Raw genomic sequence first — 27,409 nt, forward strand, 5'->3', positions numbered from 1 at the left:
GGCATGAGCGGGGGTGGGCGGGAAGGGGAGAGACACACGGGGCATGAGCGGGGTGGGGGGAAGGAGAGAAACACACGGGGCGTGAGCGGCGTGGGGGGAGGGAGAGAGGCACACGGGGCATGAGCGGGGCATGGGCGGGAGATGGAGAGACACACGGGGCATGAGCAGGGGGTGGGCGGGAGGGGGAGCGACACACAGGGCATGAGCAGGGGTTGGGCGGGAGGGGGAGAGACACACGTGGCATGAGCGGGGTGAGGGGAGGGAGAGAGACACACGGGGCATTAGCGGGGCGTGGGCGTGAGAGGGAGAGACACACAGGGCATGAGCAAGGGGTGGGCGGGAGGGGAAGAGACACATGGGGCATGAGCGGGGTGGGGGAGGGAGAGAGACACACGGGGCATGAGCGGGGGGTGGGCGGGAGGGGAAGAGACACACGGGGCGTGAGCGGGGGGTGGGCGGGAGGGAGAGAGACACACGGGGCATGACCGGGGGGTGGGCGGGAGGGGGAGAGACACACGGGGCATGAGCGGGGGTGGGGGGGAGGGAGAGAGACACATAGGACATGAGCGGGGCGTGGGCGGGAGAGGTGAGAGACACACGGGGCATGAGCGGGGGTGGGGGGTAGGGGAGAGAGACACAATGCATGAGCGGGGTGGGGGGAGGTTAGAGATACACAGGGCTTGAGCGGGGGTTGGGGGGAAACGAGGGAGACATGGGGCATGAGTGGGGGTGGGCAGCGGGAGGGATAGACACACAGGGCATGATCGGCGGGAGGGATAGACACACGGGGCATGAGCGGGGGGTGGGTCGCGTGAGGGATAGACACGGGGCATGAGCGGGGGGTGGGCAGCAGGAGGGATAGAGACACAGGGCATGAGCGGGGGGTGGGCAGCGGGAGGGATAGACACATGGGGAATGCGAGGGGGGTGGACAGCGGGAGGGATAGAGATACGGGGCATGAGCAGGGGAGGGATAGAGACACGGGGCATGAGCGGGGGGGTGGGCAACGGGAGGGATAGAGACCCGGGGCATGAGCGGGGGGAGGGATAGAGACACGGGGCATGAGCGGGGGGAGGGATAGAGACACGGGGCATGAGCGGGGGGTTGGCGGCGGGAGGGATAGACACATGGGGCATGAGCGGGGAGTGGGCGGTGGGAGGGATAGACACACGGGGAATGAGCGGGGGGTGGGCGGGAGGAATAGACACATGGGGCATGAGCAGGGGGGTGGGGGGGTGGGAGGGATAGACACACGGGGGATGAGCGGGGGGTGGGTGGTGAGAGGGATAGACACACGGGGCATGAGCGGGGGGTCAGGGGTAAGGGGGAGGGGAGAGACACATGGGGCATGAGTGGGGGGTGGGCGGTGGGAGGGATAGACACACGGGGCATGAGCGGGGGGTCAGGGGTAAGGGGGAGGGGAGAGACACATGGGGCATGAGTGGGGGGTGGGCGGTGGGAGGGATAGAGACATGGGGCATGAATGGGCTGGGCGGCGGGAGGGATAGAGACACGGGGCATGAGCGGGGGGTGGGCGGCGGGAGGGATAGAGACACGGGGAATGAGCGGGGGGTGGGCGGGAGGTCGAGAGACACGGGGCATGAGCAAAGGGTGGCCGGGAGGGGGAGAGACACTCGGGGCGTGAGCGGGGTGGGGGGAGGGAGAGAGACACACGGGGCATGAGTGGGGGGTGGGGGGTAGGGGAGAGAGACACAGGGTATGAGTGGCGGTGGGGGGGAGGGTAGAGACACACCGGGCATGACCGGGGGGTGGGCGGGAGGGGGAGAGACACACGGGGCATGAGCGGGGGTGGGGGGGAGGGAGAGAGACACATGGGACATGAGCGGGGGCGTGGGCGGGAGAGGGAGAGACACACGGGGCATGAGCGGGGGTGGGGGGTAGGGGAGAGAGACACAATGCATGAGCGGGGTGGGGGGAGGGTAGAGATACACGGGGCTTGAGCGGGGGGTGGGGGGAAAGGAGAGAGACACGGGGCATGAGTGGGGGGTGGGCGGTGGGAGGGATAGAGACATGGGGCATGAATGGGCTGGGCGGCGGGAGGGATAGAGACACGGGGCATGAGCGGGGGGTGGGCGGCGGGAGGGATAGAGACACGGGGCATGAGCGGGGGGTGGGCGGGAGGGAGAGAGACACGGGGCATGAGCAAAGGGTGGGCGTGAGGGGGAGAGACACTCGGGGCGTGAGCGGGGTGGGGGAGGGAGAGAGACACATGGGGCATGAGCGGGGGGTGGGGGGTAGGGGAGAGAGACACAGGGTATGAGTGGCGGTGGGGGGAGGGTAGAGACACACCGGGCATGACCGGGGGGTGGGCGGGAGGGGGAGAGACACACGGGGCATGAGCGGGGGTGGGGGGGAGGGAGAGAGACACATGGGACATGAGCGGGGGCGTGGGCGGGAGAGGGAGAGACACAGGGGGCATGAGCGGGGGTGGGGGGTAGGGGAGAGAGACACAATGCATGAGCGGGGTGGGGGGAGGGTAGAGATACACGGGGCTTGAGCGGGGGGTGGGGGGAAAGGAGAGAGACACGGGGCATGAGTGGGAGTGGGCAGCGGGAGGGATAGACACACAGGGCATGATCGGCGGGAGGGATAGACACACGGGGCATGAGCGGGGGGTGGGTCGCGGGAGGGATAGACACGGGGCATGAGCGGGGGTTGGGCGGCGGGAGGGATAGAGACACAGGGCATGAGCTGGTGGTGGGCAGCGGGAGGGATAGACACATGGGGAATGCGAGGGGGGTGGACGGCGGGAGGGATAGTGATACGGGGCATGAGCGGGGGAGGGATAGAGACACGGGGCATGAGCGGGGGGGTGGGCAACAGGAGGGATAGAGACACGGGGCATGAGCGGGTGGAGGGATAGAGACACGGGGCATGAGTGGGGGGAGGGATAGAGACACGGGGCATGAGCGGGGGGTTGGCGGCGGGAAGGATAGACACACGGGGCATGAGCGGGGAGTGGGCGGTGGGAGGGATAGACACACGGGGCATGAGCGGGGGGTGGGCGGGAGGAATAGACACATGGGGCATGAGCGGGGGGTGGGGGGTGGGAGGGATAGACACACGGGGGATGAGCGGGGGGTGGGTGGTGAGAGGGATAGACACACGGGGCATGATTAGGGGGTCGGGGTGAGGGGGAGGGGAGAGACACATGGGGCATGAGCGGGAGGTGGGCGGTGGGAGGGATAGAGACATGGGACATGAGCGGGGGCTGGGCGGCGGGAGGGATAGAGACACAGGGCATGAGCGGGGGTGGGCGGCGTGAGGGATAGAGACACGGGGCATGAGCGGGGGGTGGGCGGGAGGGAGAGAGACACGGGGCATGAGCGGGGTTGGGCGGGAGGGGGAGAGACACACGGGCATGAGCGGGGGGTGGGCAGGAGGGGGAGAGACATACGGGCATGAGCGGGGGGTGGGCAGCAGGGGTAGAGACACACGGGGCATGAGCGGGGGTGGGAGGGATGGGGAGAGACACACGGGGCATGAGCGGGGGTGGGCGGGAGGGGGAGAGACACATGGGGCATGAGTGGGGGGTGGGAGGGATAGAGACACGGGGCATGAGTGGGGGGAGGGATAGAGACACGGGGCATGAGCGGGGGGAGGGATAGAGACATGGGGCATGAGCGGGGGGTGGGCGGCGGGAGGGATAGAGACACAGGGCATGAGTGGGGGGTGGGCAGCGGGAGTGATAGAGACACGAGGCATGAGCGCGGGGCGGGCGGCAGGAGGGATAGAGACACGGGGGTGGGCGGCGTGAGGGATAGACACATGGGGCATGAGCGGGGGGTCGTGGAGAGACACACGGGGCATGAGCAGGTGTGGGGGGTCGGGCAGAGACACCCGGGGCATGAGTGGGGGGTGGGCGGCGAGGGGGATAGAGACACAGGCCATGAGCGGGGGGTGGGCTGTGGGAGGGATAGAGACACGGGGCATGAGCGGTGGGTGGGCAGCGTGAGGGATAGACACACGGGGCATGAGCGGGGGTGGGGGAGAGGGGAGAGACACATGGGGCATGAGCGGGGGTGGGTGGGAGGGGGAGAGACACACAGGGCATGAGCGGGGGTGGGGGGAGGGGAGAGACACACGGGGCATGAGCGGGGGTGGGGGGAGGGGAGAGACACACGGGGCATGAGGGAGGGGTGGGCGGCGGGAGGGATAGAGACACGGGGCATGAGCGGGAGGGAGAGAGACACATGGGGCATGAGCGGGGGGTGGGTGTGAGGGGGAGAGACACACGGGGCATGAGCGGGGGGTGGGCGGTGGGAGGGATAGACACGGGGCATGAGCGGGGGTGGGCGGTGGGAGGGATAGAGACACGGGGCATAAGCGGGGGGTGGGCGGCGGGAGGGATAGACGCACGGGGCAAGAGCAGGCGGTTGGTGGTGGGAGGCATAGAGACACGGGACATGAGCGGGACACACGGGGCATGAGCGGGGGGTGGGCGGCGGGAGGGATAGACACACGGGGCATGAGCGGGGGGTGGGCGGGATTAATAGACACACGGGGCATGAGTGGGGGGTGGGCGGCGGGAGGGATAGACATGGGGCATGAGCGGGGGGGGTGGGTGGCGGGAGGGATAGAGACACGGGGCATGAGCGGGGGGTGGGCGGCGGGAGGGATAGAGACACGGGCCATGAGCGGGGGGTGGGCGGCGGGAGGGATAGAGACATGGGGCATGAGCGGGGGGTGGGCGGCGGGAGGGATAGAGACACGGGGCATGAGCGGGGGGTGGGCGGCGTGAGGGATAGACACACGGGGCATAAGCGGGGGGTCGGGGGGTGGGGTGAGGGGAGAAACACACGGGGTATGAGTGGGGGGAGGGGAGAGACACACGGGACATTAGTGGTGGGTGGGCAGCGGGAGGGATAGAGACACAGGCCATGAGCGGGGGGTGGGCGGCCGGAGAGATAGAGACACAGGGCGTGAGCGGTGGCGGGAGGGAGGGGGAGAGATACACGGGGCATGTGCAGGGGTGGACGGGAGGGGGAGAGATACACGGGGCATGAGCGGGGGGTGGGCGGGAGGGTGAGAGACACACGGGGCATGACCGGGGGGTGGGGGGGAGAGGGAGAGGCACACAGGGCATGAGCAGGGGGTGGGCGGGAGGGGGAGAGACACACAGGGCATGAGCAGGGGGTGGGCGGGAGGGGGAGAGACACACGGGGCTGAGCGGGGTGGGGGGAGGGAGAGAAACACACGGGGCGTGAGCGGGGTGGGGGGAGGGAGAGAGACACACGGGGCATGAGCGGGGCGTGGGCGGGAGAGGGAGAGACACACGGGGCATGAGCAGCGGGTGGGCGGGAAGGGGAGAGACACACAGGGCATGAGCAGGGGGTGGGCGGGAGGGGGAGAGACACACGGGGCATGAGCGGGGTGAGGGGAGGGAGAGAGACACACGGGGCATGAGCGGGGCGTGGGCGGGAGAGGGAGAGACACATGGGGCATGAGCGGGGGGTGGGCGAGAGGGGGAGAGACACACAGGGCATGAGCGGGGGGTGGGGAGAAAGGAGGGAGACACAGGGCATGAACGGGGGGTGGGCAGCGGGAGGGATAGACACATGGGGAATGCGAGGGGGGTGGACAGCGGGAGGGATAGAGATACGGGGCATGAGCAGGGGAGGGATAGAGACACGGGGCATGAGCGGGGGGGTGGGCAACGGGAGGGATAGAGACACGGGGCATGAGCGGGGGGAGGGATAGAGACACGGGGCATGAGCGGGGGGAGGGATAGAGACACGGGGCATGAGCGGGGGGTTGGCGGCGGGAGGGATAGACACATGGGGCATGAGCGGGGAGTGGGCGGTGGGAGGGATAGACACACGGGGAATGAGCGGGGGGTGGGCGGGAGGAATAGACACATGGGGCATGAGCAGGGGGGTGGGGGGGTGGGAGGGATAGACACACGGGGGATGAGCGGGGGGTGGGTGGTGAGAGGGATAGACACACGGGGCATGAGCGGGGGGTCAGGGGTAAGGGGGAGGGGAGAGACACATGGGGCATGAGTGGGGGGTGGGCGGTGGGAGGGATAGAGACATGGGGCATGAATGGGCTGGGCGGCGGGAGGGATAGAGACACGGGGCATGAGCGGGGGGTGGGCGGCGGGAGGGATAGAGACACGGGGCATGAGCGGGGGGTGGGCGGGAGGTCGAGAGACACGGGGCATGAGCAAAGGGTGGGCGGGAGGGGGAGAGACACTCGGGGCGTGAGCGGGGTGGGGGGAGGGAGAGAGACACACGGGGCATGAGTGGGGGTGGGGGGTAGGGGAGAGAGACACAGGGTATGAGTGGCGGTGGGGGGGAGGGTAGAGACACACCGGGCATGACCGGGGGGTGGGCGGGAGGGGGAGAGACACACGGGGCATGAGCGGGGGTGGGGGGGAGGGAGAGAGACACATGGGACATGAGCGGGGGCGTGGGCGGGAGAGGGAGAGACACACGGGGCATGAGCGGGGGTGGGGGGTAGGGGAGAGAGACACAATGCATGAGCGGGGTGGGGGGAGGGTAGAGATACACGGGGCTTGAGCGGGGGGTGGGGGGAAAGGAGAGAGACACGGGGCATGAGTGGGGGGTGGGCGGTGGGAGGGATAGAGACATGGGGCATGAATGGGCTGGGCGGCGGGAGGGATAGAGACACGGGGCATGAGCGGGGGGTGGGCGGCGGGAGGGATAGAGACACGGGGCATGAGCGGGGGGTGGGCGGGAGGGAGAGAGACACGGGGCATGAGCAAAGGGTGGGCGTGAGGGGGGGAGACACTCGGGGCGTGAGCGGGGTGGGGGAGGGAGAGAGACACACGGGGCATGAGCGGGGGGTGGGGGGTAGGGGAGAGAGACACAGGGTATGAGTGGCGGTGGGGGGGAGGGTAGAGACACACCGGGCATGACCGGGGGGTGGGGGGGAGGGAGAGAGACACATGGGACATGAGCGGGGGCGTGGGCGGGAGAGGGAGAGACACACGGGGCATGAGCGGGGGTGGGGGGTAGGGGAGAGAGACACAATGCATGAGCGGGGTGGGGGGAGGGTAGAGATACACGGGGCTTGAGCGGGGGGTGGGGGGAAAGGAGAGAGACACGGGGCATGAGTGGGAGTGGGCAGCGGGAGGGATAGACACACAGGGCATGATCGGCGGGAGGGATAGACACACGGGGCATGAGCGGGGGGTGGGTCGCGGGAGGGATAGACACGGGGCATGAGCGGGGGTTGGGTGGCGGGAGGGATAGAGACACAGGGCATGAGCTGGTGGTGGGCAGCGGGAGGGATAGACACATGGGGAATGCGAGGGGGGTGGACGGCGGGAGGGATAGTGATACGGGGCATGAGCGGGGGAGGGATAGAGACACGGGGCATGAGCGGGGGGGTGGGCAACAGGAGGGATAGAGACACGGGGCATGAGCGGGTGGAGGGATAGAGACACGGGGCATGAGTGGGGGGAGGGATAGAGACACGGGGCATGAGCGGGGGGTTGGCGGCGGGAGGGATAGACACACGGGGCATGAGCGGGGAGTGGGCGGTGGGAGGGATAGACACACGGGGCATGAGCGGGGGGTGGGCGGGAGGAATAGACACATGGGGCATGAGCGGGGGGTGGGGGGTGGGAGGGATAGACACACGGGGGATGAGCGGGGGGTGGGTGGTGAGAGGGATAGACACACGGGGCATGATTAGGGGGTCGGGGTGAGGGGGAGGGGAGAGACACATGGGGCATGAGCGGGGGGTGGGCGGTGGGAGGGATAGAGACATGGGGCATGAGCGGGGGCTGGGCGGCGGGAGGGATAGAGACACAGGGCATGAGCGGGGTGGGCGGCGTGAGGGATAGAGACACGGGGCATGAGCGGGGGGTGGGCGGGAGGGAGAGAGACACGGGGCATGAGCGGGGTTGGGCGGGAGGGGGAGAGACACACGGGCATGAGCGGGGGGTGGGCAGGAGGGGGAGAGACATACGGGCATGAGCGGGGGTGGGCAGCAGGGGTAGAGACACACGGGGCATGAGCGGGGGTGGGAGGGATGGGGAGAGACACACGGGGCATGAGCGGGGGTGGGCGGGAGGGGGAGAGACACATGGGGCATGAGTGGGGGGTGGGAGGGATAGAGACACGGGGCATGAGTGGGGGGAGGGATAGAGACACGGGGCATGAGCGGGGGGAGGGATAGAGACATGGGGCATGAGCGGGGGGTGGGCGGCGGGAGGGATAGAGACACAGGGCATGAGTGGGGGGTGGGCAGCGGGAGTGATAGAGACACGAGGCATGAGCGCGGGGCGGGCGGCAGGAGGGATAGAGACACGGGGGTGGGCGGCGTGAGGGATAGACACATGGGGCATGAGCGGGGGGTCGGGGAGAGACACACGGGGCATGAGCAGGTGTGGGGGGTCGGGCAGAGACACACGGGGCATGAGTGGGGGGTGGGCGGCGAGGGGGATAGAGACACAGTCCATGAGCGGGGGGTGGGCTGTGGGAGGGATAGAGACACGGGGCATGAGCGGGGGGTGGGCAGCGTGAGGGATAGACACACGGGGCATGAGCGGGGGTGGGGGAGAGGGGAGAGACACATGGGGCATGAGCGGGGGTGGGTGGGAGGGGGAGAGACACACAGGGCATGAGCGGGGGTGGGGGGAGGGGAGAGACACACGGGGCATGAGCGGGGGTGGGGGGAGGGGAGAGACACACGGGGCATGAGGGAGGGGTGGGCGGCGGGAGGGATAGAGACACGGGGCATGAGCGGGAGGGAGAGAGACACATGGGGCATGAGCGGGGGGTGGGTGTGAGGGGGAGAGACACACGGGGCATGAGCGGGGGGTGGGCGGTGGGAGGGATAGACACGGGGCATGAGCGGGGGTGGGCGGTGGGAGGGATAGAGACACGGGGCATAAGCGGGGGGTGGGCGGCAGGAGGGATAGACGCACGGGGCAAGAGCAGGCGGTTGGTGGTGGGAGGCATAGAGACACGGGACATGAGCGGGACACACGGGGCATGAGCGGGGGGTGGGCGGCGGGAGGGATAGACACACGGGGCATGAGCGGGGGGTGGGCGGGATTAATAGACACACGGGGCATGAGTGGGGGGTGGGCGGCGGGAGGGATAGACATGGGGCATGAGCGGGGGGTGGGTGGCGGGAGGGATAGAGACACGGGGCATGAGTGGGGGGTGGGCGGCGGGAGGGATAGAGACACGGGCCATGAGCGGGGGGTGGGCGGCGGGAGGGATAGAGACATGGGGCATGAGCGGGGGGTGGGCGGCGGGAGGGATAGAGACACGGGGCATGAGCGGGGGGTGGGCGGCGTGAGGGATAGACACACGGGGCATAAGCGGGGGGTCGGGGGGCGGGGTGAGGGGAGAAACACACGGGGTATGAGTGGAGGGAGGGGAGAGACACACGGGACATTAGTGGTGGGTGGGCAGCGGGAGGGATAGAGACACAGGCCATGAGCGGGGGGTGGGCGGCCGGAGAGATAGAGACACGAGGCGTGAGCGGTGGCGGGAGGGAGGGGGAGAGACACACGGGGCATGTGCAGGGGTTGACGGGAGGGGGAGAGATACACGGGGCATGAGCGGGGGGTGGGCGGGAGGGTGAGAGACACACGGGGCATGACCGGGGGGTGGGGGGGAGAGGGAGAGACACACAGGGCATGAGCAGGGGGTGGGCGGGAGGGGGAGAGACACACAGGGCATGAGCAGGGGGTGGGCGGGAGGGGGAGAGACACACGGGGCTGAGCGGGGTGGGGGGAGGGAGAGAAACACATGGGGCATGAGCGGGGGGTGGGCGGGAGGGGGAGAGACACACAGGGCATGATCGGGGGGTGGGGAGAAAGGAGGGAGACACAGGGCATGAACGGGGGGTGGGCTGCGGGAGGGATAGACACACGGGGCATGAGTGGCGGGAGGGATAGACACACGGGGCATGAGCGGGGGGTGGGCGGCAGGAGGGATAGACACGGGGCATGAGCGGGGGGTGGGCGGCGAGAGGGATAGAGACACGGGGCATGAGTGGGGGGTTGACGGCAGGAGGGATAGAGACACGGGGCATGAGCGGGGGAGGGATAGAGACACGGGGCATGAGCGGGGGGAGGGATAGAGACACGGGGCATGAGCGTGGGTTGGGCGGCGGGAGGGATAGACACACGGGGCATGAGCGGGGGGTGGGCGGCGGGAAGGATAGACACACGGGGCATGAGCGGGGGGTTGGCGGGAGGAATAGACACACGGGGCATAAGCAGGGGGTGGGCGGCGGGAGGGATAGACACACGGGGCATGAGCGGGGAGGGATAGAGACACGGGGCATGAGCGGGGGAGGGATAGAGACACGGGGCATGAGCGGGGGGTGGGCGGCGGGATGGATAGACACACGGGGCATGAGCGGGGGTGGGCGGCGGGAGGATAGACACACGGGGCATGAGCGGGGGATGGGCGGGAGGAATAGACACACGGGGCATGAGCGGGGGGTCGGCGGGAGGGATAGACACGTGGGGCCTGAGCAGGGGGGTGGGAGGCGGGAGTGATAGACACACGGGGCATGAGCGGGGGGTCAGGGGTGGGGGGGAGGGGAGAGACACACAGGGCATGAGCGGGGATGGGGGGAGGGGGAGAGACACACGGGGCATGAGCGGGGGTGGGGGGGAGAGTCACACGGGGCATGAGCGGGGGGTGGGCGGGGCGGGAAGGGGAGAGACACACGGGGCATGAGTGGGGGTTGGGCGGGAGGGGGAGAGACACACGGGGCATGAGCAGGGGGTGGGCAGAAGGGGGAGAGACACACGGGGCATGAGCGGGGGTGGGGGGGCAGAGAGACACACGGGTCATGAGCGGGGTGTTGAGGGGAGGGAGAGAGACACACGGGGCATGAGCGGGGGGTTGGGGGAGGGAGAGAGACACACGGGGCATGAGCGGGGGTAGGGGGGAGGGAGAGAGACACACGGAGCATGAGCAGGGGTGGGCGGGAGGGGAGAGACAACCGGGGCATGAGCGGGGGGTGGGCGGGAGGGGAGAGACACATGGGGCATGAGCGGGGGTGGGGTGGAGGGAGAGAGACACTCGGGGCATGAGCGGGGGTGGGGGGAGGGAGAGAGACACACGGGGCATGAGCGGGGGGTGGGGGGAGGGAGAGAGACACACGGGGATGAGTGGGGGTTGGGGGGAAGGGAGAGAGACACACGGTGTTCGTGTGCAGCCGGCAGATCCCGCTCCTCGGCCCTCTGCTGGCCACCGTGTGCCGATGGCGTGAGCGGGGGGCTGGAGGAACATGGTAGACACGGAGTATGTGCGGGGGCGGGGGGGGGCAAGAAGGACACACGGGGCATGAGCGGGGATGGGAGTAACAGGAGACAGACACGATAGACTTACTGTGCAGGCAGCAGATCCCGCTCCTGCTGACAAAGCCTCTCATGCGAGGAACAAAGATGGCGGGCGTCTCTGAAGCCAGACGCACTGCACGCTTTCACCGCATCCAATGAGAGAGCACGTCAGATGTCCGCGGACATCACGCAAGCTGCTTGCCCAATCACCGTTCTGTCCGCGGAGCGAACATGGAAGTGTGTCTGTGAAGCGAACACAGATATTACTAATTTTTTTCACTTACATTTTTGTCATTTTTTTTAAAAGTACTAGACGGATTTACACCAAATAAAGCAAAGCACGCTTTCGGGACCAAGCCGCCACTCCTGCCACAAATTTGGTGTAAATCCTTCCAGCGGTTTGGGCTTTAGGCGTGAGCAAAGTTTTTTCCCATTATGTCTATGGGAAAAAACAAACGTTTTGGGACCCCCCCTATATCTTTTCCCCCCCTGGACGAATCCTCGCCAAACTTTGCAAACAAATTCAGAGTGGGTCATATACATTTTTTGCAAAGTTTGGTGAGGATTCGTCCAGGGGGAGCGAAGTTATAAGCCGCCCAAAAAGTGCTCTTCTTACGGAAACACCAACTTAACCATAACTACATGGCCACTACCGTGGCCATGTAATATAAAAGCAAGGAGAATCCATTCGGAATACAGCCTCTGCAACCTCAACGAAATCTGAACTGGGCAGAGACACTGTCAGTTTCTCTGCACGCATGGGAAAATTTGCAGTGCTGATGACCTCTCAATGCCCACTCCAACGCGTGAAACCAATCCAAAATGTCCCAGAGTCGGAGTAACATGCAGGGAGCTTGTCTGTGCATGTTTCACCTTCTCTGTGTCAGAGACCATTGGTAATTACCCCAAATTAAGCCCACATTTTTTGCCAGATTTTGTGGCCTGAAAAGTAGACAATCTCTCATTTCTTTTTTTAACAATCTTTCAGCTGTGGACCCTAGAATGTATATTGTTACGATCCAGGGTTGTATTTCACTGTAGTGAAGGCCCTAAAAGAACATTTATCAAATGTACTCAGCAAGATTTGCATATAGAGTAGCTAAATGCAGTCAGTGCTTCCTAGAGGGCAAATAGGTTCGCTATCTGGTAGACATCAGTAGAACGAGTATGCTATTCTTTCATTTACTCTGAATTGGTGGCAGCGGAGACACTTTTGGTGTCCATAATTAATGAATGTGCCTCCTGACAGACAACCGAAAATGGTATTCCTCTTTTGGTGACACTCGGGCAATGAGCGTTTGTTTCTTTTGAAAGATATAACTTTCCATCGGCAGTCATAAAAACTAAGAAAAAACAGTTAGATACTAATGTTTATAACATATAGTAATGACACGTCTTGACAGTACATTTGAGATTCACCCCTTCTTAAATAGTTCATTAGCATGTGACTTCATTACGGAGCGCGTAACTTGCCCTAATGAAAACAAGCATAATTTTAAAATTCTTTTTACTTTATGTTTCAGTGCAGATGAACGATTTGATGCAACGTTTCACACCAACGTCTTAGTAAATTCGTCTGGAGCTTGTCAGTACATCCCACCAGGTAAGAATAGCATCACACCTACAAGTGGAATTTTTTCCCCAGAGATTTTGACTATTGACTTGAGAGTTTTCCTAGGTATAAAACCTCATGAACATTTCATTAGACATTCTAGGTAATCTTTGTTTTAATGTTACATCTGTGAAGACATGAAAAGAACAAAAACATCTTTAGTGAGTGAATTGTATCGGCAGATTTGGCATTACAAAAATAAAGCCTCAACTAAATTGTTCAGTGTTCTAAACAATATTAGGTGCCTGATCCAAATACTTCGTGAAAGTAAAGTAGTTCTTCTCATCCAACCCTGCTACACGTTTCTGTTTCCTCCTTTCCAATGTCTGAAGGCATTGCCCTACTTAGATTATATCTCACTATACCATACGTAAGAATTTCAAAGTAACTTGAAGGGACACCACCCCCTCCTCCTCTATTTATAGAAAAGTGCTGTTGGCCCTAGAATTCAGAGTGCTGCTTTCATCTTCATCTTTGTATAATTTGCCAATAAGGTGATGGTAGATAGTGCCCGTAATTAATGTTCAATTTTAAACAGGACTGTATAACAGTCTTGATTTGCTCAATTCTCCATGACTTAATGAACATCATAGTTACAGAATGCATCCTGTTTAAGAAGATTAACAAGATTAATTCTTCTGTGAAATTATAGGTGGTAAATCCTTCTCAAAAGAAAGACATATGCGTGTGCTTGTGCAAAATGCCTCTTTGCATGATGTTCAATTCCAGTAAGCATCATCCCTCAACTTTCAATGCCTTGAAAAACAACATTTCAACTACGTCTCTGCAGCTCATGGTGCTCCATTGAGTAATGTGGTTGTAGCAACCTATTGCATTTGCACTCAGACGTAGCCAGGTGCCCGCTGCCAAATTGTTGTCATTTGCAGTTTTCCACCGTTTGCACTGCACTTTTGCACTCCGCAGTGAAAGTGAGTAAATGCTGCCTAGTATGCAAGCTTGCCAGGCATCGTTCACTTTTAATTGTGAGCGTTGCATGCCATTCTTGCATTTCAGGCAGTGCTCACAATTAAAATTCAATGCTGCCTGACATGCTTGCATGTCAGGCAGCATTATGTTTTACTTGTGAATGCTGCTCACCATGCATACAAGGCAAGCAGCGTTCACAGTGGCAAGTAAACGCTACCCAGCATGTGAGCATGTCGGGCAGCGTGTACGATGGTCCCCTATGGGGTCTGCCTGCTTTATGCTGGTGAATAGAGCCATCAGACCCCATACGGATTGCCAGCATTTGCGCTGGCATGAGAGTCCATTCCGGCACAAATGCTTGAGCATTTCGGTGGTGGAAACGCAGTATACGCTCCGTCCCTCCTCCCACCATATAAATCCTGGAAAATTAGTCGTAACATGAATGAATGGCTTAAAAGCCTTATGAAGCTTCACAAATGGTCCATGTTATACTTTTGATATAATAAGCTTAACAGGACAAATATTTTACGCAAATTAATATATTGTTGTTGTAGCATAAGAACTACCAGTTCTAGAATCCTGTAGTAGTAGTACCAGTGGTAGTAATATTAGTAGTACTAGCAGTAGCAGTAGAAGCGTCAGCGATACTACTGTTACTATGTCGTAATACACCGGTTTGATAACCGAGTGCTTCATTCAAAGCCCCTCCTCCATTAACATTGGAGGCTCTCCAAAAGACAGGTAAACATGAATCAGAATCAGGCTCAGAAGCTGATGTAATTGTGGCCATTTATATTATACGCACCGCAGACTAATGCCCTGATTCACAGAATGGTTTTTATGACGGCATAATCCCACAGGATAACACTCTGTGAATCAGGCTCTAAGTATTCTCTGATGCTTACTGGGTAGAGAAATGGTGAAAAACAGAGACAGCCAATGTAAGACTGAAACAAAATACCAATAGTAAATGCAAGAGAAATAGATAGCGAGTAAAAGACACTGTGAATGAGTGAGCAAAATAAAGAATGCAGCAGAAAGAGCAAAATAAAGACTGAAATAAATACCAAAAGAAAAAACAAGTTAAACAGCAAAAAAGAGAGAATTATTTACTTATTTATGTATTTAGTGGTCACTTATTAGGGGCTTATACAATTAGCAAAACTGTTTCAAAGCTCCCACAGGGCAAACAGGGTGGGGACAGGGGACAATAAATCACAGTAAGGATACATAATCACATTAATAGTACAAACAAATAATGAGAATAAAGGGAAGGGGGAAGAACCTATTATGCCTTGTGAGTGTTCAGAATGTACAAGTGCAGAGGGGGTAGGGTGGAGTGATAAGGTGCTTTGATTCTCTTGGAGAAGTGCTATGGGCAAGTGCTAAGAGGAGAAGAACGTAAGTGCAATCAGCGATGAGTGCGTGAGCTAAGTGATTGCAGTAGAAAGTGCATTAGAAAGACAGCAGCTGGGATGAGAGATGTGAGGGGTCAGGGCCACGAGGACACATAAGGGCTCTGCACATCATTAACGCTGCTGTAAGATTATCAGGGAAGAGAGGAAGAGAAGGAGGAGGTAAAAAGAAAGGTCTTGAGGCTTTTTCGGAACTTAAGGAGGTCATGCTCAAGACGCAGAGGAAGAGAGAGGCTGTTCCGCAGGAGAGAGCTAGCCGAGAAAAGTGATTGCCCACCAGCTGTCTGTTTAGCAAAGTGCTTAACATGCAGAGAGTTGGTGCCAGAGGGACAGAGGAGTCAGGAAGGAGAGTATTTGGTCAGGAAGCGGGACAGAAATAGAAGAATAAGGCAAGAATTAAATATAGTTAGAACCATTCAAAGAAAAAGTACAAAAGAAAAAAGAAAATGAAAGAGTGAAAGAAAAACAGAGAAACAAATAGAGAATGAAAGAAAGAGTGAACAAAAGAAAAAAGAAAAACAGATTTCAAAAAGCACCATTTAAGTAAAATTTGTGAAATTAATTTTGTTTTGTTATATTGTATGACTGCATCTCAGAGTTGAAGAATGCGATTTCTGTGGTCACATCTGAAATTGATACTTTATTAGTTTAGTGTCAAGGACATGGTCTGTCTTTTGTTATAAAAAAAATATGGCGTTAGAAATATCAGCTGGAAACTGGATCCCACGAGAGACACTTGGAATGGTAATTTATTAGGCCAATAATAACATGAGTAATAATAACATGAGTAATTTGGTGGTTGTTCCGCAATGTGCTAATGGTGATTACTTCAGTGTTCTGAACGCTATGCACTTGAATGTCCTTTTAAGACACTATATGGAAGATGGGAAATGTTTTTTTTAAATTCTGATCTAATGTCTTTGGATCGGGAAAACACTTTTAATAAAGTTGATTATTCCTTTATGCCTAAAAGATTACATGATTTTGGATTTGGGAAGGAGTTTATTTCCAATGCATAGCTAATGTACCAAATATATATCGTTTTTGCAAATCAGTGGTGGGTGGAGATATCCATTCCAATTCATAGAGGAATACGGCAGGGTTGTTTTCTCTCTGGAATGCTTTTTTCTGTGGCTATCGAATCCCCTTAAAAACAAAACAAATACTCTAAGGACGGATTTAACGACTCCATATTCCCTGCACCAGTTATCTTTGTGTGCAGACGCTGTGCATATGTATTAGAGTGCTACAAAAAAGCAGACCACTAGACCAGTAAACTGAGTTGTTTCCCTAAAGTTATGTAGGTTCACCCTATTGTCACCTGTTAACCTAAGAAGGCAATTGCACAACTGGTCAGGAGGCTGGAAAGCGGTGGAATACTTGCAGGTTATTTTAGGCACCGGTGCTTACTTGGTTTTGCGGCATAAAAGCATAAACCATGGATGTCTCAAGCTTTAACAGCCTGGTCAATGCACATGGGTTACACTATACAATCCCACATCTTAAATGGATACCATACTTCACTTAAGCACTTCTTGAACCCATAAAGCAACCACTTACAATTAACTTTTACCTTAATGATGTACAAAGACCTGCCTAAAACCCCAACTGGCTGCTGGCTCATCATTGCGACCCTATTTCCTCCCCAACAACATTGTCCCAATCCGCCAGCCGCATGCGCCCAACATCCAAGCAAAAACAAGCATTTCGAAGTCCTTGCTTCTACCCCTAGGCTCCTTCAATTGCTTCCCGTCTACTGCTCCCTCACCCTGTCCCTTTTACTCTCCACAGACTCTGAACAGGCGTTTGCACAAAACCTACTCCAGATACGCTTCTGCTCTGGGAGATAACTAAAGTGGTAACTGCCAGTATATATGAAGATCAAAATACATTACATTATATTAATGATCACAGTTATTTAGAGGTGCTCTATTGCATCCCCTTGAGTCTTCAAAACAGGAATGGATGGGATGTCCATGAAGGGGGCCTGTGGTAGCCAGGTGGAAGAAGAGGGATTCAGATGAGCTGGGGAAGAACACTTCACTTCCTCAATTGCAGCGAAACAGATCTACTGGGCAGCCCGTGGTCCACTGTGTATACAACTAAGGCAATACCCCTCAGTAAACCCTCTGTGTCTATGTCATCCCTTTCATCAAATAAACGGCCAAATGCCAGGCAATGAGAATGTAAATAAGCAGTTACGCTGCCCCTCGCTCCTTGGCAAAGCAGTTCCAAATGTGGCACAACTGAGCCATGCATCGGCCAGCCTGAGCAAATTCCTCTGCCTCCTCCTACTCCCGCCATGCCAGCAAGACACTTACCGCAGATGTGACTCGGAGTGCCCCAAGATCCCTGAGGTGAGGTATAGTGTTGGATTCCTCCAGAAGAAGATCCAGGCCAGTGATGGCAGCAAACAAATCAGCAGCAGACTTATTCAGCACCCCATACTTTACTAGTCTGCAGACCAGGCTTGTGCTTACCAACCCAATGCTGCTCCTCCACATCAAACCTTCCACCTGCACACCAAGCATGAAGCAAATAGCTCCCCTGTTTGGAGACTAAGGGCCTCATTACGACCCTGGCGGTAAGGGGTTAGCGCCATCGTTAGCTGCGCCGACCCCTTACCGCCAATCACGAGTTCCCTTTCCGCCATGGCGGATTTTACACCTGCTTCTAGCGGGTGTAAAAATCCATGGCGGTAAGGGAACTTGGTGTTAATTACGCCACCGTAATTTACGGTGGCGTAATTAACGCCTTCCCCACTCCCATTATGCCCTATGGGGCAAAAATGGGAATGGGGAAGGGTAAATGGGGATTGGGGATTTACCGCCCCGCCAAGGTCGGAATGGGGCGGTAAATCCCCTTACCGCCATGGTGTTAACGTAGTTAGCACCATGGCGGTAAAGTCACGGCCCTGGCGGTAACTTTCCGCCAGGGTCGTAATGAGGCCCTAAGCCTGCCACCGTACCAACTCTAACATATTTAGCAGCCAATCATAGGGTATGTCTGGCTGGTCACAACATGGATCAATTCTTACTGCCTGCCCATGAACCAATCCTGCAGGCAGGCCAAGACAGAGCAGCCACTGATCCTGCACAGAAGTGGCTGATCCACAGACACACACACACGCTCGAAGTTGACAGGAGAAAAAGGATCATAGAGCAAAGGCCTCTGATAGCCACTCGGGCCATGCAGAAGCGTAGAATATATATTCCTGCATCAGGGAGTAATGGAACATAATGAGTGAGAGCACCAACAGCCAGATCCACTCAGTTATTGCCACATGACAGACTGGAGCAAGTGAACAGTTAAGAAAATGTCTGATGGGGAAGGTGAACAAAGCAGATATGGTAAAATGCTTGCAGTGACCATGAGGTGTCCTTTCTATGCAAGCAAAGGTCATTTGAACAAGCATCATCACAGAAGGCCGTGGTGGAATGAGTGGGTTGAACGTTTCAAAGACTTCACGAAAGTACTGGGCAACAAACACACAACACTATGGATGGAGATGTTTGTCAACATTGTGGGCAAAGAGATGAAAGTGATCATCAGAACGCTGATCCTGGGAAGACACGCGCTAGTACCAGACGATAATCACAGCACTTAGTAAGATATGTATTGGTCAACGCAACATGGATTATGAACATTGCAACTTACACCAATTCTGCAAACAAGAAGTTAAAACAATAAATACATTTGTCACATGCCCTGAGACACATGTAGCACGTTGTGAATTACATTCTTATTCAAATTACAAAGAAATCCAAACGAGGGTGATCAAAGGCTGCCTCTCTTCATTCTTCAGGAAGTAGCTCCTCAAGAAGTCCCTTTCCAACCTTCATCTCTCTATCTCTAACACTCTTGATGCCCTTTCCCCTATCATGAGGATCCATTTGAAGCCCGCAACCAAGTGCAACTCCTGGTATGATTCCGACCTTGCCACCCTTAAGCGCATGTGTAGGGTGGCTGAGAGGAAATGGCTGGCATCGTGTGTAGCATCCACACTACAAAGAAGAAGACATCTGTCATCAGCATGCAGCAGTGCTGAGAGCGTGCTGGAGCATGCTGTAAGAAGAAGGGACTATATCGAATGTGGAACGCTGTTCGATCATTAACAGCTTCCAGCTCCTGCTGTTGATGCACACTGTCTCCCTCCTCCTCCTTATATATATATGCACTTGATAATTATACTTTAAATAAAGTTACTTACCTTATGCCCAATTGTAACTGTTATCCTTTCATCAGCGGACATTTGGCGACGAGGAACTGTGTAACCCGCCACCGCCACCTCCCATATCAGCTGACGGTTACATGGCCGCTCCGCTCATGCCCGAGCGTTGCAGCGGCCCGATACATCAAACGGTACGTTAATTTAGCATTGATACGTACACGGGGCATTGTTTTCCATGTGTTTTCGTGAAGTGAGCCGTAACTGATCACAGCATTTCCCCATCGGCCGTCACTTCCCCACTTCCCAGCTCAATTATAACGCATGCGTGCTGAAGACGTACTCATCCAGGCTATTTAAAGTGACACGCACCATATTTTCATGGACTGCCATTAAAGCTGATACAGTGCTTTGAAAAGTTAAAGTGGCACGCACGCGTAATTCTTTGAACTGCCCATCACACACTGAAGGATCAGACAAACAAAAGAGGCTGCAACAGTCATTGTAAGACTGATTTAAAGTGACTCATTTGCACATTTGTCCATGAACTGCCTTCTTACATAAAAGGATATAAAGAGGTTGCAGCAGCTATAGTGGTGTATCCAAACACTTCCATGAGCACCTATGGCTGAAATTATATACAAGCAGATGACATAATCCACGTTCAGAGACACCCGTAGTAAATATTCTCTAACTGTGGTTTGCTTATTTGCATACCACCTGGATATTATTGAATTTTCCTTCCAGTTGTGCTGTGATGGCATTCAGCAGTGTTCCTCCTCCCGCATTGTTTATGCCTGATGCAGAGGAACCTATTATTCCTTGGAAGAGGTGGATACGGTCCTTTGAACACTATGCGGGAGTTGTATGTGGCCCAAATTGCAGTGCAGACAAGAGGAAGTCATTGTTATTACACTGTTTGGGGCCTGCTGGCCAAGAAAAATATGAATCTTTACCTGAACTTCCACATGATGAAGATATAGATTTGAATGAATATGAACGCACTATAAAAAAAATAGACAAACATTATGAGAAGAAAGTGAGTATCATCCTTGAGAGATATAAGTTTGGCAAGAGAACTCAAGAGGAGGGAGAGAGTGTTGAAAAATATGTGACTGCTTTACGGAAACTTGCTAAAACATGTAACTTTAATGAACAACTAGATGAAAGATTAAGAGACCAATTTATGTTGGAATGTAGGAGTGCAAAAGTCAGAGAAAAGTTATGGTCTGAAAATGATCCTTCGTTGGACATAGTGCTTAGAGTGGCAAAAGAAGTGGAACACACTGAGGAATGTGTTAAAGAACTTGAGAGCAAGATGAAATCTGTTCAAATAGAGTCACATAATATGAAAGCAACGAAGGTGACAGGTGACAACGCTGAAGAAAAAGAATCTATTGCCATGGTGAATAACACCAAAGTCAAGAAGAAAATATTCAATAAGTCGTATCAATCACCACCAGACAGAGGGAAGTACAAGTCTAATCAGAAGAATAATTCGGGTAATTACTACAAGAGAGAAACTTCCTTTCCCAACTCAAGAAAGAAGCGCCAGGGCAGATGTTACAGATGCGATAGTGTCAATCATTGGGCGGATGATCCTGAATGCCCAACATTGAAGATTATATGTAGTAAATGTAAAGGAAAAGGACACTATTCAAAGTGCTGCAGATTTCTTAGTATGTCCACCAACTGGATAGGAGGAAATTCAAGTAGTGATCGCAGCGATCAGGATGAAGGTGAAGAATGTGTATTTGTTGTAATGGATGATGAAGATGAAAAAGTATTGGATAGCCCCAAAGCCAAAGTTCATATTGATGGAGTAGAAATAGACATGATGATTGATAAAGGTGCTAAATATACACTCGTGCCACAACAACTATGGGACAGGAAGTAGCATGAATATCTGCACGAGACAGACATCCAACCCAGAGCATATGGTGGTGTGAGAATAGATACCATTGGTTGGTTCTGGGGCAGTTTGAAGTTTAAAGGAAGAAAAGCCAATGGAAAAATTTACATCACCGACTCTGGTCAAATTCCTCTGTTAAGCTGGACTCATCAAAGCAAACTACAGGTGAAAATAGATTCAATTGCTGAGGAATCCGTGTTTACTGTATGTGATGGATCTAATAAACAGAAGAATGATCTCAAAGTGGACAGTTGCACTTCTGAGGATGTTATGACAGGAGTGTTTCGTGATGGGATCGGATGTCTTGGTGGGTATGCGCATGAAATAAGACTGAAATCTAATCATACGCCTGTAGCTCAGAAGTTAAGGAGTGTCCCATTATCTATGAGAGATGAAGTCAGGAGAGAGATCAAACTCATGGAAAGTCAAGGCATAATTGAAGGCATAGACGCCAGTGAGTGGGTGTCGCCATTAGTAGTTCTCAGGAAGAAATCAGGCAAGCTACGAATATGCATTGACATGCGAGAATTGAATAAATGTGTTGTACCGGACAGGCATCCTCTTCCTAACATACAAGAGCTAATATCTACTATTGGACCTTCAAGTCATTTTTCCACTCTCGACTTAACATCAGCCTACCATCAAGTCAAATTACACGAGAAGTCGAAACATCTTACTGCCTTTATAACACCAGATGGATTATACCAGTTCAAGAGGATGCCGTTTGGACTGGTGTCGGCAGCATCTGTTTTTCAAAAAATTATGCATAATCTGTTTGAGAGAGTGCCAGGAGTGATATGTTTCCAAGATGATATATTGATATATGCGGATAGTAAGAGACTTCATGATGAAAGACTTAAATTTGTGTGTGGAAAACTGTATAACGCAGGAATGACCTTAAGCAAAGAGAAATGCAAAATTGATTGTGCGGAAATTGAGTATTTAGGGCATAAGATTTCAGCTGATGGAATATCTCCAAAAGAACAACTGGTTAATGCTATAAAGAAAATGCCCAGGCCATGTACTAAAGAAGAGGTACGCACGTTTTTAGGCATGGCAGAGTATTATTCAAAATTTGTTCGTGATTTTGGCGTACATACTGGTCCTCTACGTGGAGCCATAAAAAAGAAGAATTTTGCGTGGAAAGATGAATTTGAGGAAGAGTTTGAGTTCATAAAAACTGCAATTGATAAAGCTCCTGCTTTAAAGAACTTCACTGGTAACAAGAAAGTCATTATCACCACAGATGCCAGTAATATTGGGTTAGGGGCTGTTATCACACAGGAACATAATGGCCGAGAAGTAGTGATTGCATTTGCTTCAAGACTTCTGAAAGGAGCTGAAAAATCTTATGCAGCCATAGAAAAGGAAGCTTTAGCAATAAAGTGGTCGGCAGAAAAGTTCAGAAGTTGCATTTGGGGTGGTGAAGTAGAGTTTCGGACAGACCACAAGCCACTGGTCCATGTTATCATGTCCAAGGGATTGGACAAAGTATCCAATCGGATCAGAAGATGGGTGATACTCCTTCAGGAATACAATTGTACTGTGCGATATGTACCAGGAACTAAGAACATTACTGCCGATTGTTTGTCACGTTTGACTAACATTTCAGAAACTATAGATGAAGATGATAATGCAGAAAATGTTCTCAACATTGAATCCACATCTATTTCAAAGATGGATTGGAGTGACGCTGTAAAAGATGACAGTACAATGAACAGTCTTAAAGAATTGATCCGCAGTCAATGTCCTTGGAATAAAGCTACGTTTGAGAAAGCCAATCTTTCAGAATATTGGCTTATTGCTGATGAATTGCATATACATAATGACATAGTCATGAGAGGTGACAAGATTATTCAACCAAGTGGCCTACGACGAACAGTGATAGAACTAGGTCATGAGGGTCACCAAGGGATGGTGAAAACCAAACAACGCATAAGAAATGACTTCTGGTGGCCAGGATGTGACTTGCAAATAGAAAGACATATCAGTGATTGTATCCTTTGCAACAATAATGATAAGAGTTGTATGGGAGTAAATCAAACCATGGTTGTGACTGAAATTCCTGATAAAGCATGGAAAGATTTGGGTATGGATGTGTTAGGCCCAGTGTGCAGTGCAGGAATACAAAAATATTCTCTAGTGGTAATTGATCTTCTCACGAGATGGGTTGAAGTACTCATTGCACCTAACATCACAGGTAATATTGTAGTTAAATTTCTATCAGAGATATGTGAGAGAGAAGGTTATCCGGGTAGCATCATGACAGACAATGGTACTCAATTTAGGTCCAAGGAAATGAGTGAATTTTGCAAAAATTATTCCATTGTACACAAAAAGAGTGCCATTTACCACCCACAAACTAATGGTAATGTGGAGCGCTTTAACAAAGTGTTGAAGCAGACCATTAGGTTGGCATGGTCCAACGGCATGGATTGGGAAACGGCCGTTAAGGAAAGAATTGTGGCACATCGGTTCACACCTCACTCAACTAAGGGCCTTTCCCCTTTTTAGTTGAGCAGAGGAAGGAAAGCGTGTACCAAATTGGCGCCATTATGGTTAGACAATAAGAACAATGGTGTAAATAAGGACTTTGAGGTGGTGTGTAACAATATCAGAAGTACGAAGTTGAGAAATAAATCTGTATATGATGAGAAGAGACCCATGGGCAGATTTGATAAAGAGACTGTAGTGGGGAAGATGGTAAGAGTCAATTTACCCCCTGTCCTCAGAGAAGGTCCCTGTAAATGGTCCAAACCCATCAGAGTGCTGGAGGCATTTAAACACTCTGTCAGAACGGGAGATGGTAGGATCTGGAATTTTGAAAGAGTGTGGATATGTGGTAATAGTAGACATTCTACTGTCAACAGCGACAGTGAGATGGGGAGACGAGAGAATGAGAGAAAGGAAGGCCAAAGCAAGGTGGATAGTAGGAATGATCAGAGTGGTGTGTGTGGAAGGAAGAACATACGAGATATAAGATCCAACAAATCTGATGTAATTTCCTTGCCAAATCACATCAGCGAGATGTCTCGCAGTTCCAGATGCGGAAGAGTATATCGCAAGCCAAGAAAGATGGAGGACTTTGTGTGAATATGTAGATAGACATTTGAGTTTTTGTGTGTGCAAATAAAGGAAGGGAGATGTGTAGCATCCACGCTACAAAGAAGAAGACAGCTGTCATCAGCATGCAGCAGTGCTGAGAGCGTGCTGGAGCGTGCTGTAAGAAGAAGGGACTATATCGAATGTGGAACGCTGTTCGATCATTAACAGCTTCCAGCTCCTGCTGTTGATGCGCACCGTCTCCCTCCTCCTCCTTATATATATATATATATATACACTTGATAGTTATACTTTAAATAAAGTTACTTACCTTATGCCCAATTGTAACTGTCATCCTTTCATCAGCGGACACTTCACGTGTGCATCAACTGCCAAACTGGCCTGCCGCCTGCTCCAAAGGCAATACCGACTCTCTGACCTCACTAAGAAGAGAGCTCAAATCCAAGCCTGCATCTCTGCAGCATCTAATAACTCGGCCGAACTCTTTAAAATGTGAGAGGAGCTGGCCAATCCTGCTGCAGTCTGTACCTCTCCTGTACTCTCCCAGGCCCTTTGTATGGCTTTGGCAACTCATTTCACCAATAGAACTCAGGACATTCTATCCTCTTTCTCTTCCTCTACGTCCTATTCCTCTCCCTCTACCATTCCAGGACCCTCTCCAGCTGTATCTCCTCTTCCTTTCTCCTCCTTCCCCCTGTTCACTCCCAACAAGGTTTCTAGAAAGGTCTGATCTATGAAAGTCTTGTCAAAGCAGGTGCTCCCCTGCTCCTCCAGAACCATTAAGGACCACATTGACACCCTTGCTCCAGCCTTGGCCGATTTCTGCAATCACTTCTTTGTCACTGGAAGCTTCCCCTCCCTTTTAAGCACTCCCTTGTGCACCCCCTTCTTAAGAATCCCTCTGCCGATCCTTCCTCCCCGGCAAACTATCACCCGATCTCCATCACTCCTTTCCTGGTCAAACTCCTGGAAAAGCTGGCCATCTCCCAGCTTAACCTTCATACTGAATCTGTTGGTTGTCTCCATGACCACCAGTCTGGCTTTAGAGGAGCCAGAGGCACGGAAACTTCTCTTCTGAACACCTGTGAAGACTTGCTCTCTGATCTTGACTCTAACTTTCCTTCTGTCCTCATTCTCCTTGATCTATCCTCTGCTTTCGACACAGTCAACCATGCCATCCTGCTCAATCATCTCCGAGACAACCTGGGTATCTCTCGTCAGGCCCTAGCCTGGTTGACCACATGTCACCACAATGATCCTGCACACTACTGGTGGTGCATATAGTAGCTCACCATGAGAGTGGTCAAGGGAGCGGAAGCGTGACTTTAGCACTCCGAATATGCACTCCACTAAGGCCCTAGTTGCAATATGGGCTGCATTGTATCTTACCTTTGGTGGTGTGGTGGGGTTCCGTATTGGCATCATCATGTAGTGCTCAGAGGATAGGCACTGTCCCCTGTGGAGTTGAGATGGGTTGCCAGTGGTGTGGTTTGTCTGTGTGAGACATACAATGCATTTGCAGGGCCATTTGTACTCACTAATGAGCCATGTGTTTCCATGCCTCCCAGCTTCCAGGGCCTGGTGTAGGGGTGACATTCTGAATATGAAACTATCATGCGTGGACCCTGGATAGTTGTCATATACAGAGGTAATGATTCCCTTGGCATCACATACAACCTGCACGTTGATGGACTTGCGATTGCGATAGATGTGCTCTGTGGCCCCAGGTGGACGTAGGGCCACATGGGTGCAACCGATGGCACCAAGCACGTTAGGGAAGTGCGCCACCCCGTAAAAGTCCTGGACCATGGCTTGCCTTTCTGTGGGCGTTCTGGGCATGTATATGTGCCTGCGGACTGAGGGGCGTGCAGTCATGATTGCCAACATCTAGTGTAGGCAGTGTGACTGCGTGGCCTATGAAATGCCCCTGACTATGGCAGTTGTCCACTAAAATGGCCCAGTGGACAGAAAATGCAGTACATTGAGCAACTTTTCCAAGGGGCTCAGTGCTTGGGAGCACAGGGTGGGTGATGTGAGGTCATCTTCTCACTACGAGACCAAGTCAAATATGATATGAGGTGGAAACCTATACCTGCCTTAGACCTGGTCATCAGGCATCCCAAAAAGGCTGGTCCTGTGTGAAAAAAAAGTGCATGGCCTGGCTATCCTCCTCCTCTTGCGGTGTCCCACGATCACTGCTGCGAAAAATGATACATTAATTGTAGCTGCATACGCGCATTGGCTTTTCGTGCGCCCTTTTTATGCATTGTTTTTAGTGCGCTGTGATGCTTATGCCAGCTTTCGCGTGGCGGATATGTTTTTGTATTAGCGCGTCTTTTTCGGCGCGCCAGTGAGCCCTATTTGATTCCATGAATACGTGTTGTTAGTGCGCATGTGGGCGTTGCAAGTATTTTGCTGTGGTACTTCCCACGTAACGCCCACATTTACACTTATTGTTCCCCATTCCACGTGTACCGCCCCCTTTTTAGGTGACTGCGCAAGACGGTATTCACCTTCGCTGGGCGTCTCACGCAAGGCATTCATGGTGTCACAGTGACTTGTTGGACCTGTGTTGGACCCGCAGGGATTCAGCGCAAGTCTCGGGTAAGTCACGCGCAGTGTGTTCCAGAAATCGACAAACGGGCGCTTGCGCGAGTTTTGCATGCAAGTGCCCCTTTTTCTGCGTAATTTAATTCTATGAATCGGGCCCTTAGTGTGTGTGTGTAATTGAATGGCTTTGCATATGAGTGGGGATTTGGGAGCATCAGCATTGTTGGTAAGGGCGTAAGTGGTTCATTTGTAAGTGTGCCGTATTACGTGTGGTTTAGCATGTGTGTGCATTGGTGTAGGAGTATTTACTTTGCAAATGGATTAGTCCTAGTTGTAGAAGGATGAGAAAAGGGTTCGGAAAGGTGTACAGCTTGGAAAGGAAAATGTTTTTGTGTGTGAAATTCCATTACCTTTTCTGCACATATATGCTTCCTACATGAGTAGAGCAATCATTTCA

The 27,409-nt window shown here is 54.0% G+C and overlaps 1 protein-coding gene across 2 annotated transcripts in view; it reads left to right on the plus strand.

The window, feature by feature from the left end:
* Positions 1-27,409, plus strand: part of LOC138510630 (neuronal acetylcholine receptor subunit alpha-7-like) — a 2,317,401-nt gene that overhangs the window by 1,436,090 nt on the left and 853,902 nt on the right. For both annotated transcript variants that reach the window (XM_069626422.1, XM_069626423.1), the window contains exon 5: positions 12,829-12,908. In XM_069626422.1, the coding sequence (XP_069482523.1) occupies positions 12,829-12,908 (80 nt within the window). The remainder of the gene's footprint in view (positions 1-12,828; positions 12,909-27,409) is intronic.

The sequence above is a fragment of the Ambystoma mexicanum genome, chromosome 6p (assembly GCF_040938575.1).
Source record: "Ambystoma mexicanum isolate Mex_15411 chromosome 6p, UKY_AmexF1_1, whole genome shotgun sequence".
Taxonomy (NCBI): domain Eukaryota; kingdom Metazoa; phylum Chordata; class Amphibia; order Caudata; family Ambystomatidae; genus Ambystoma; species Ambystoma mexicanum.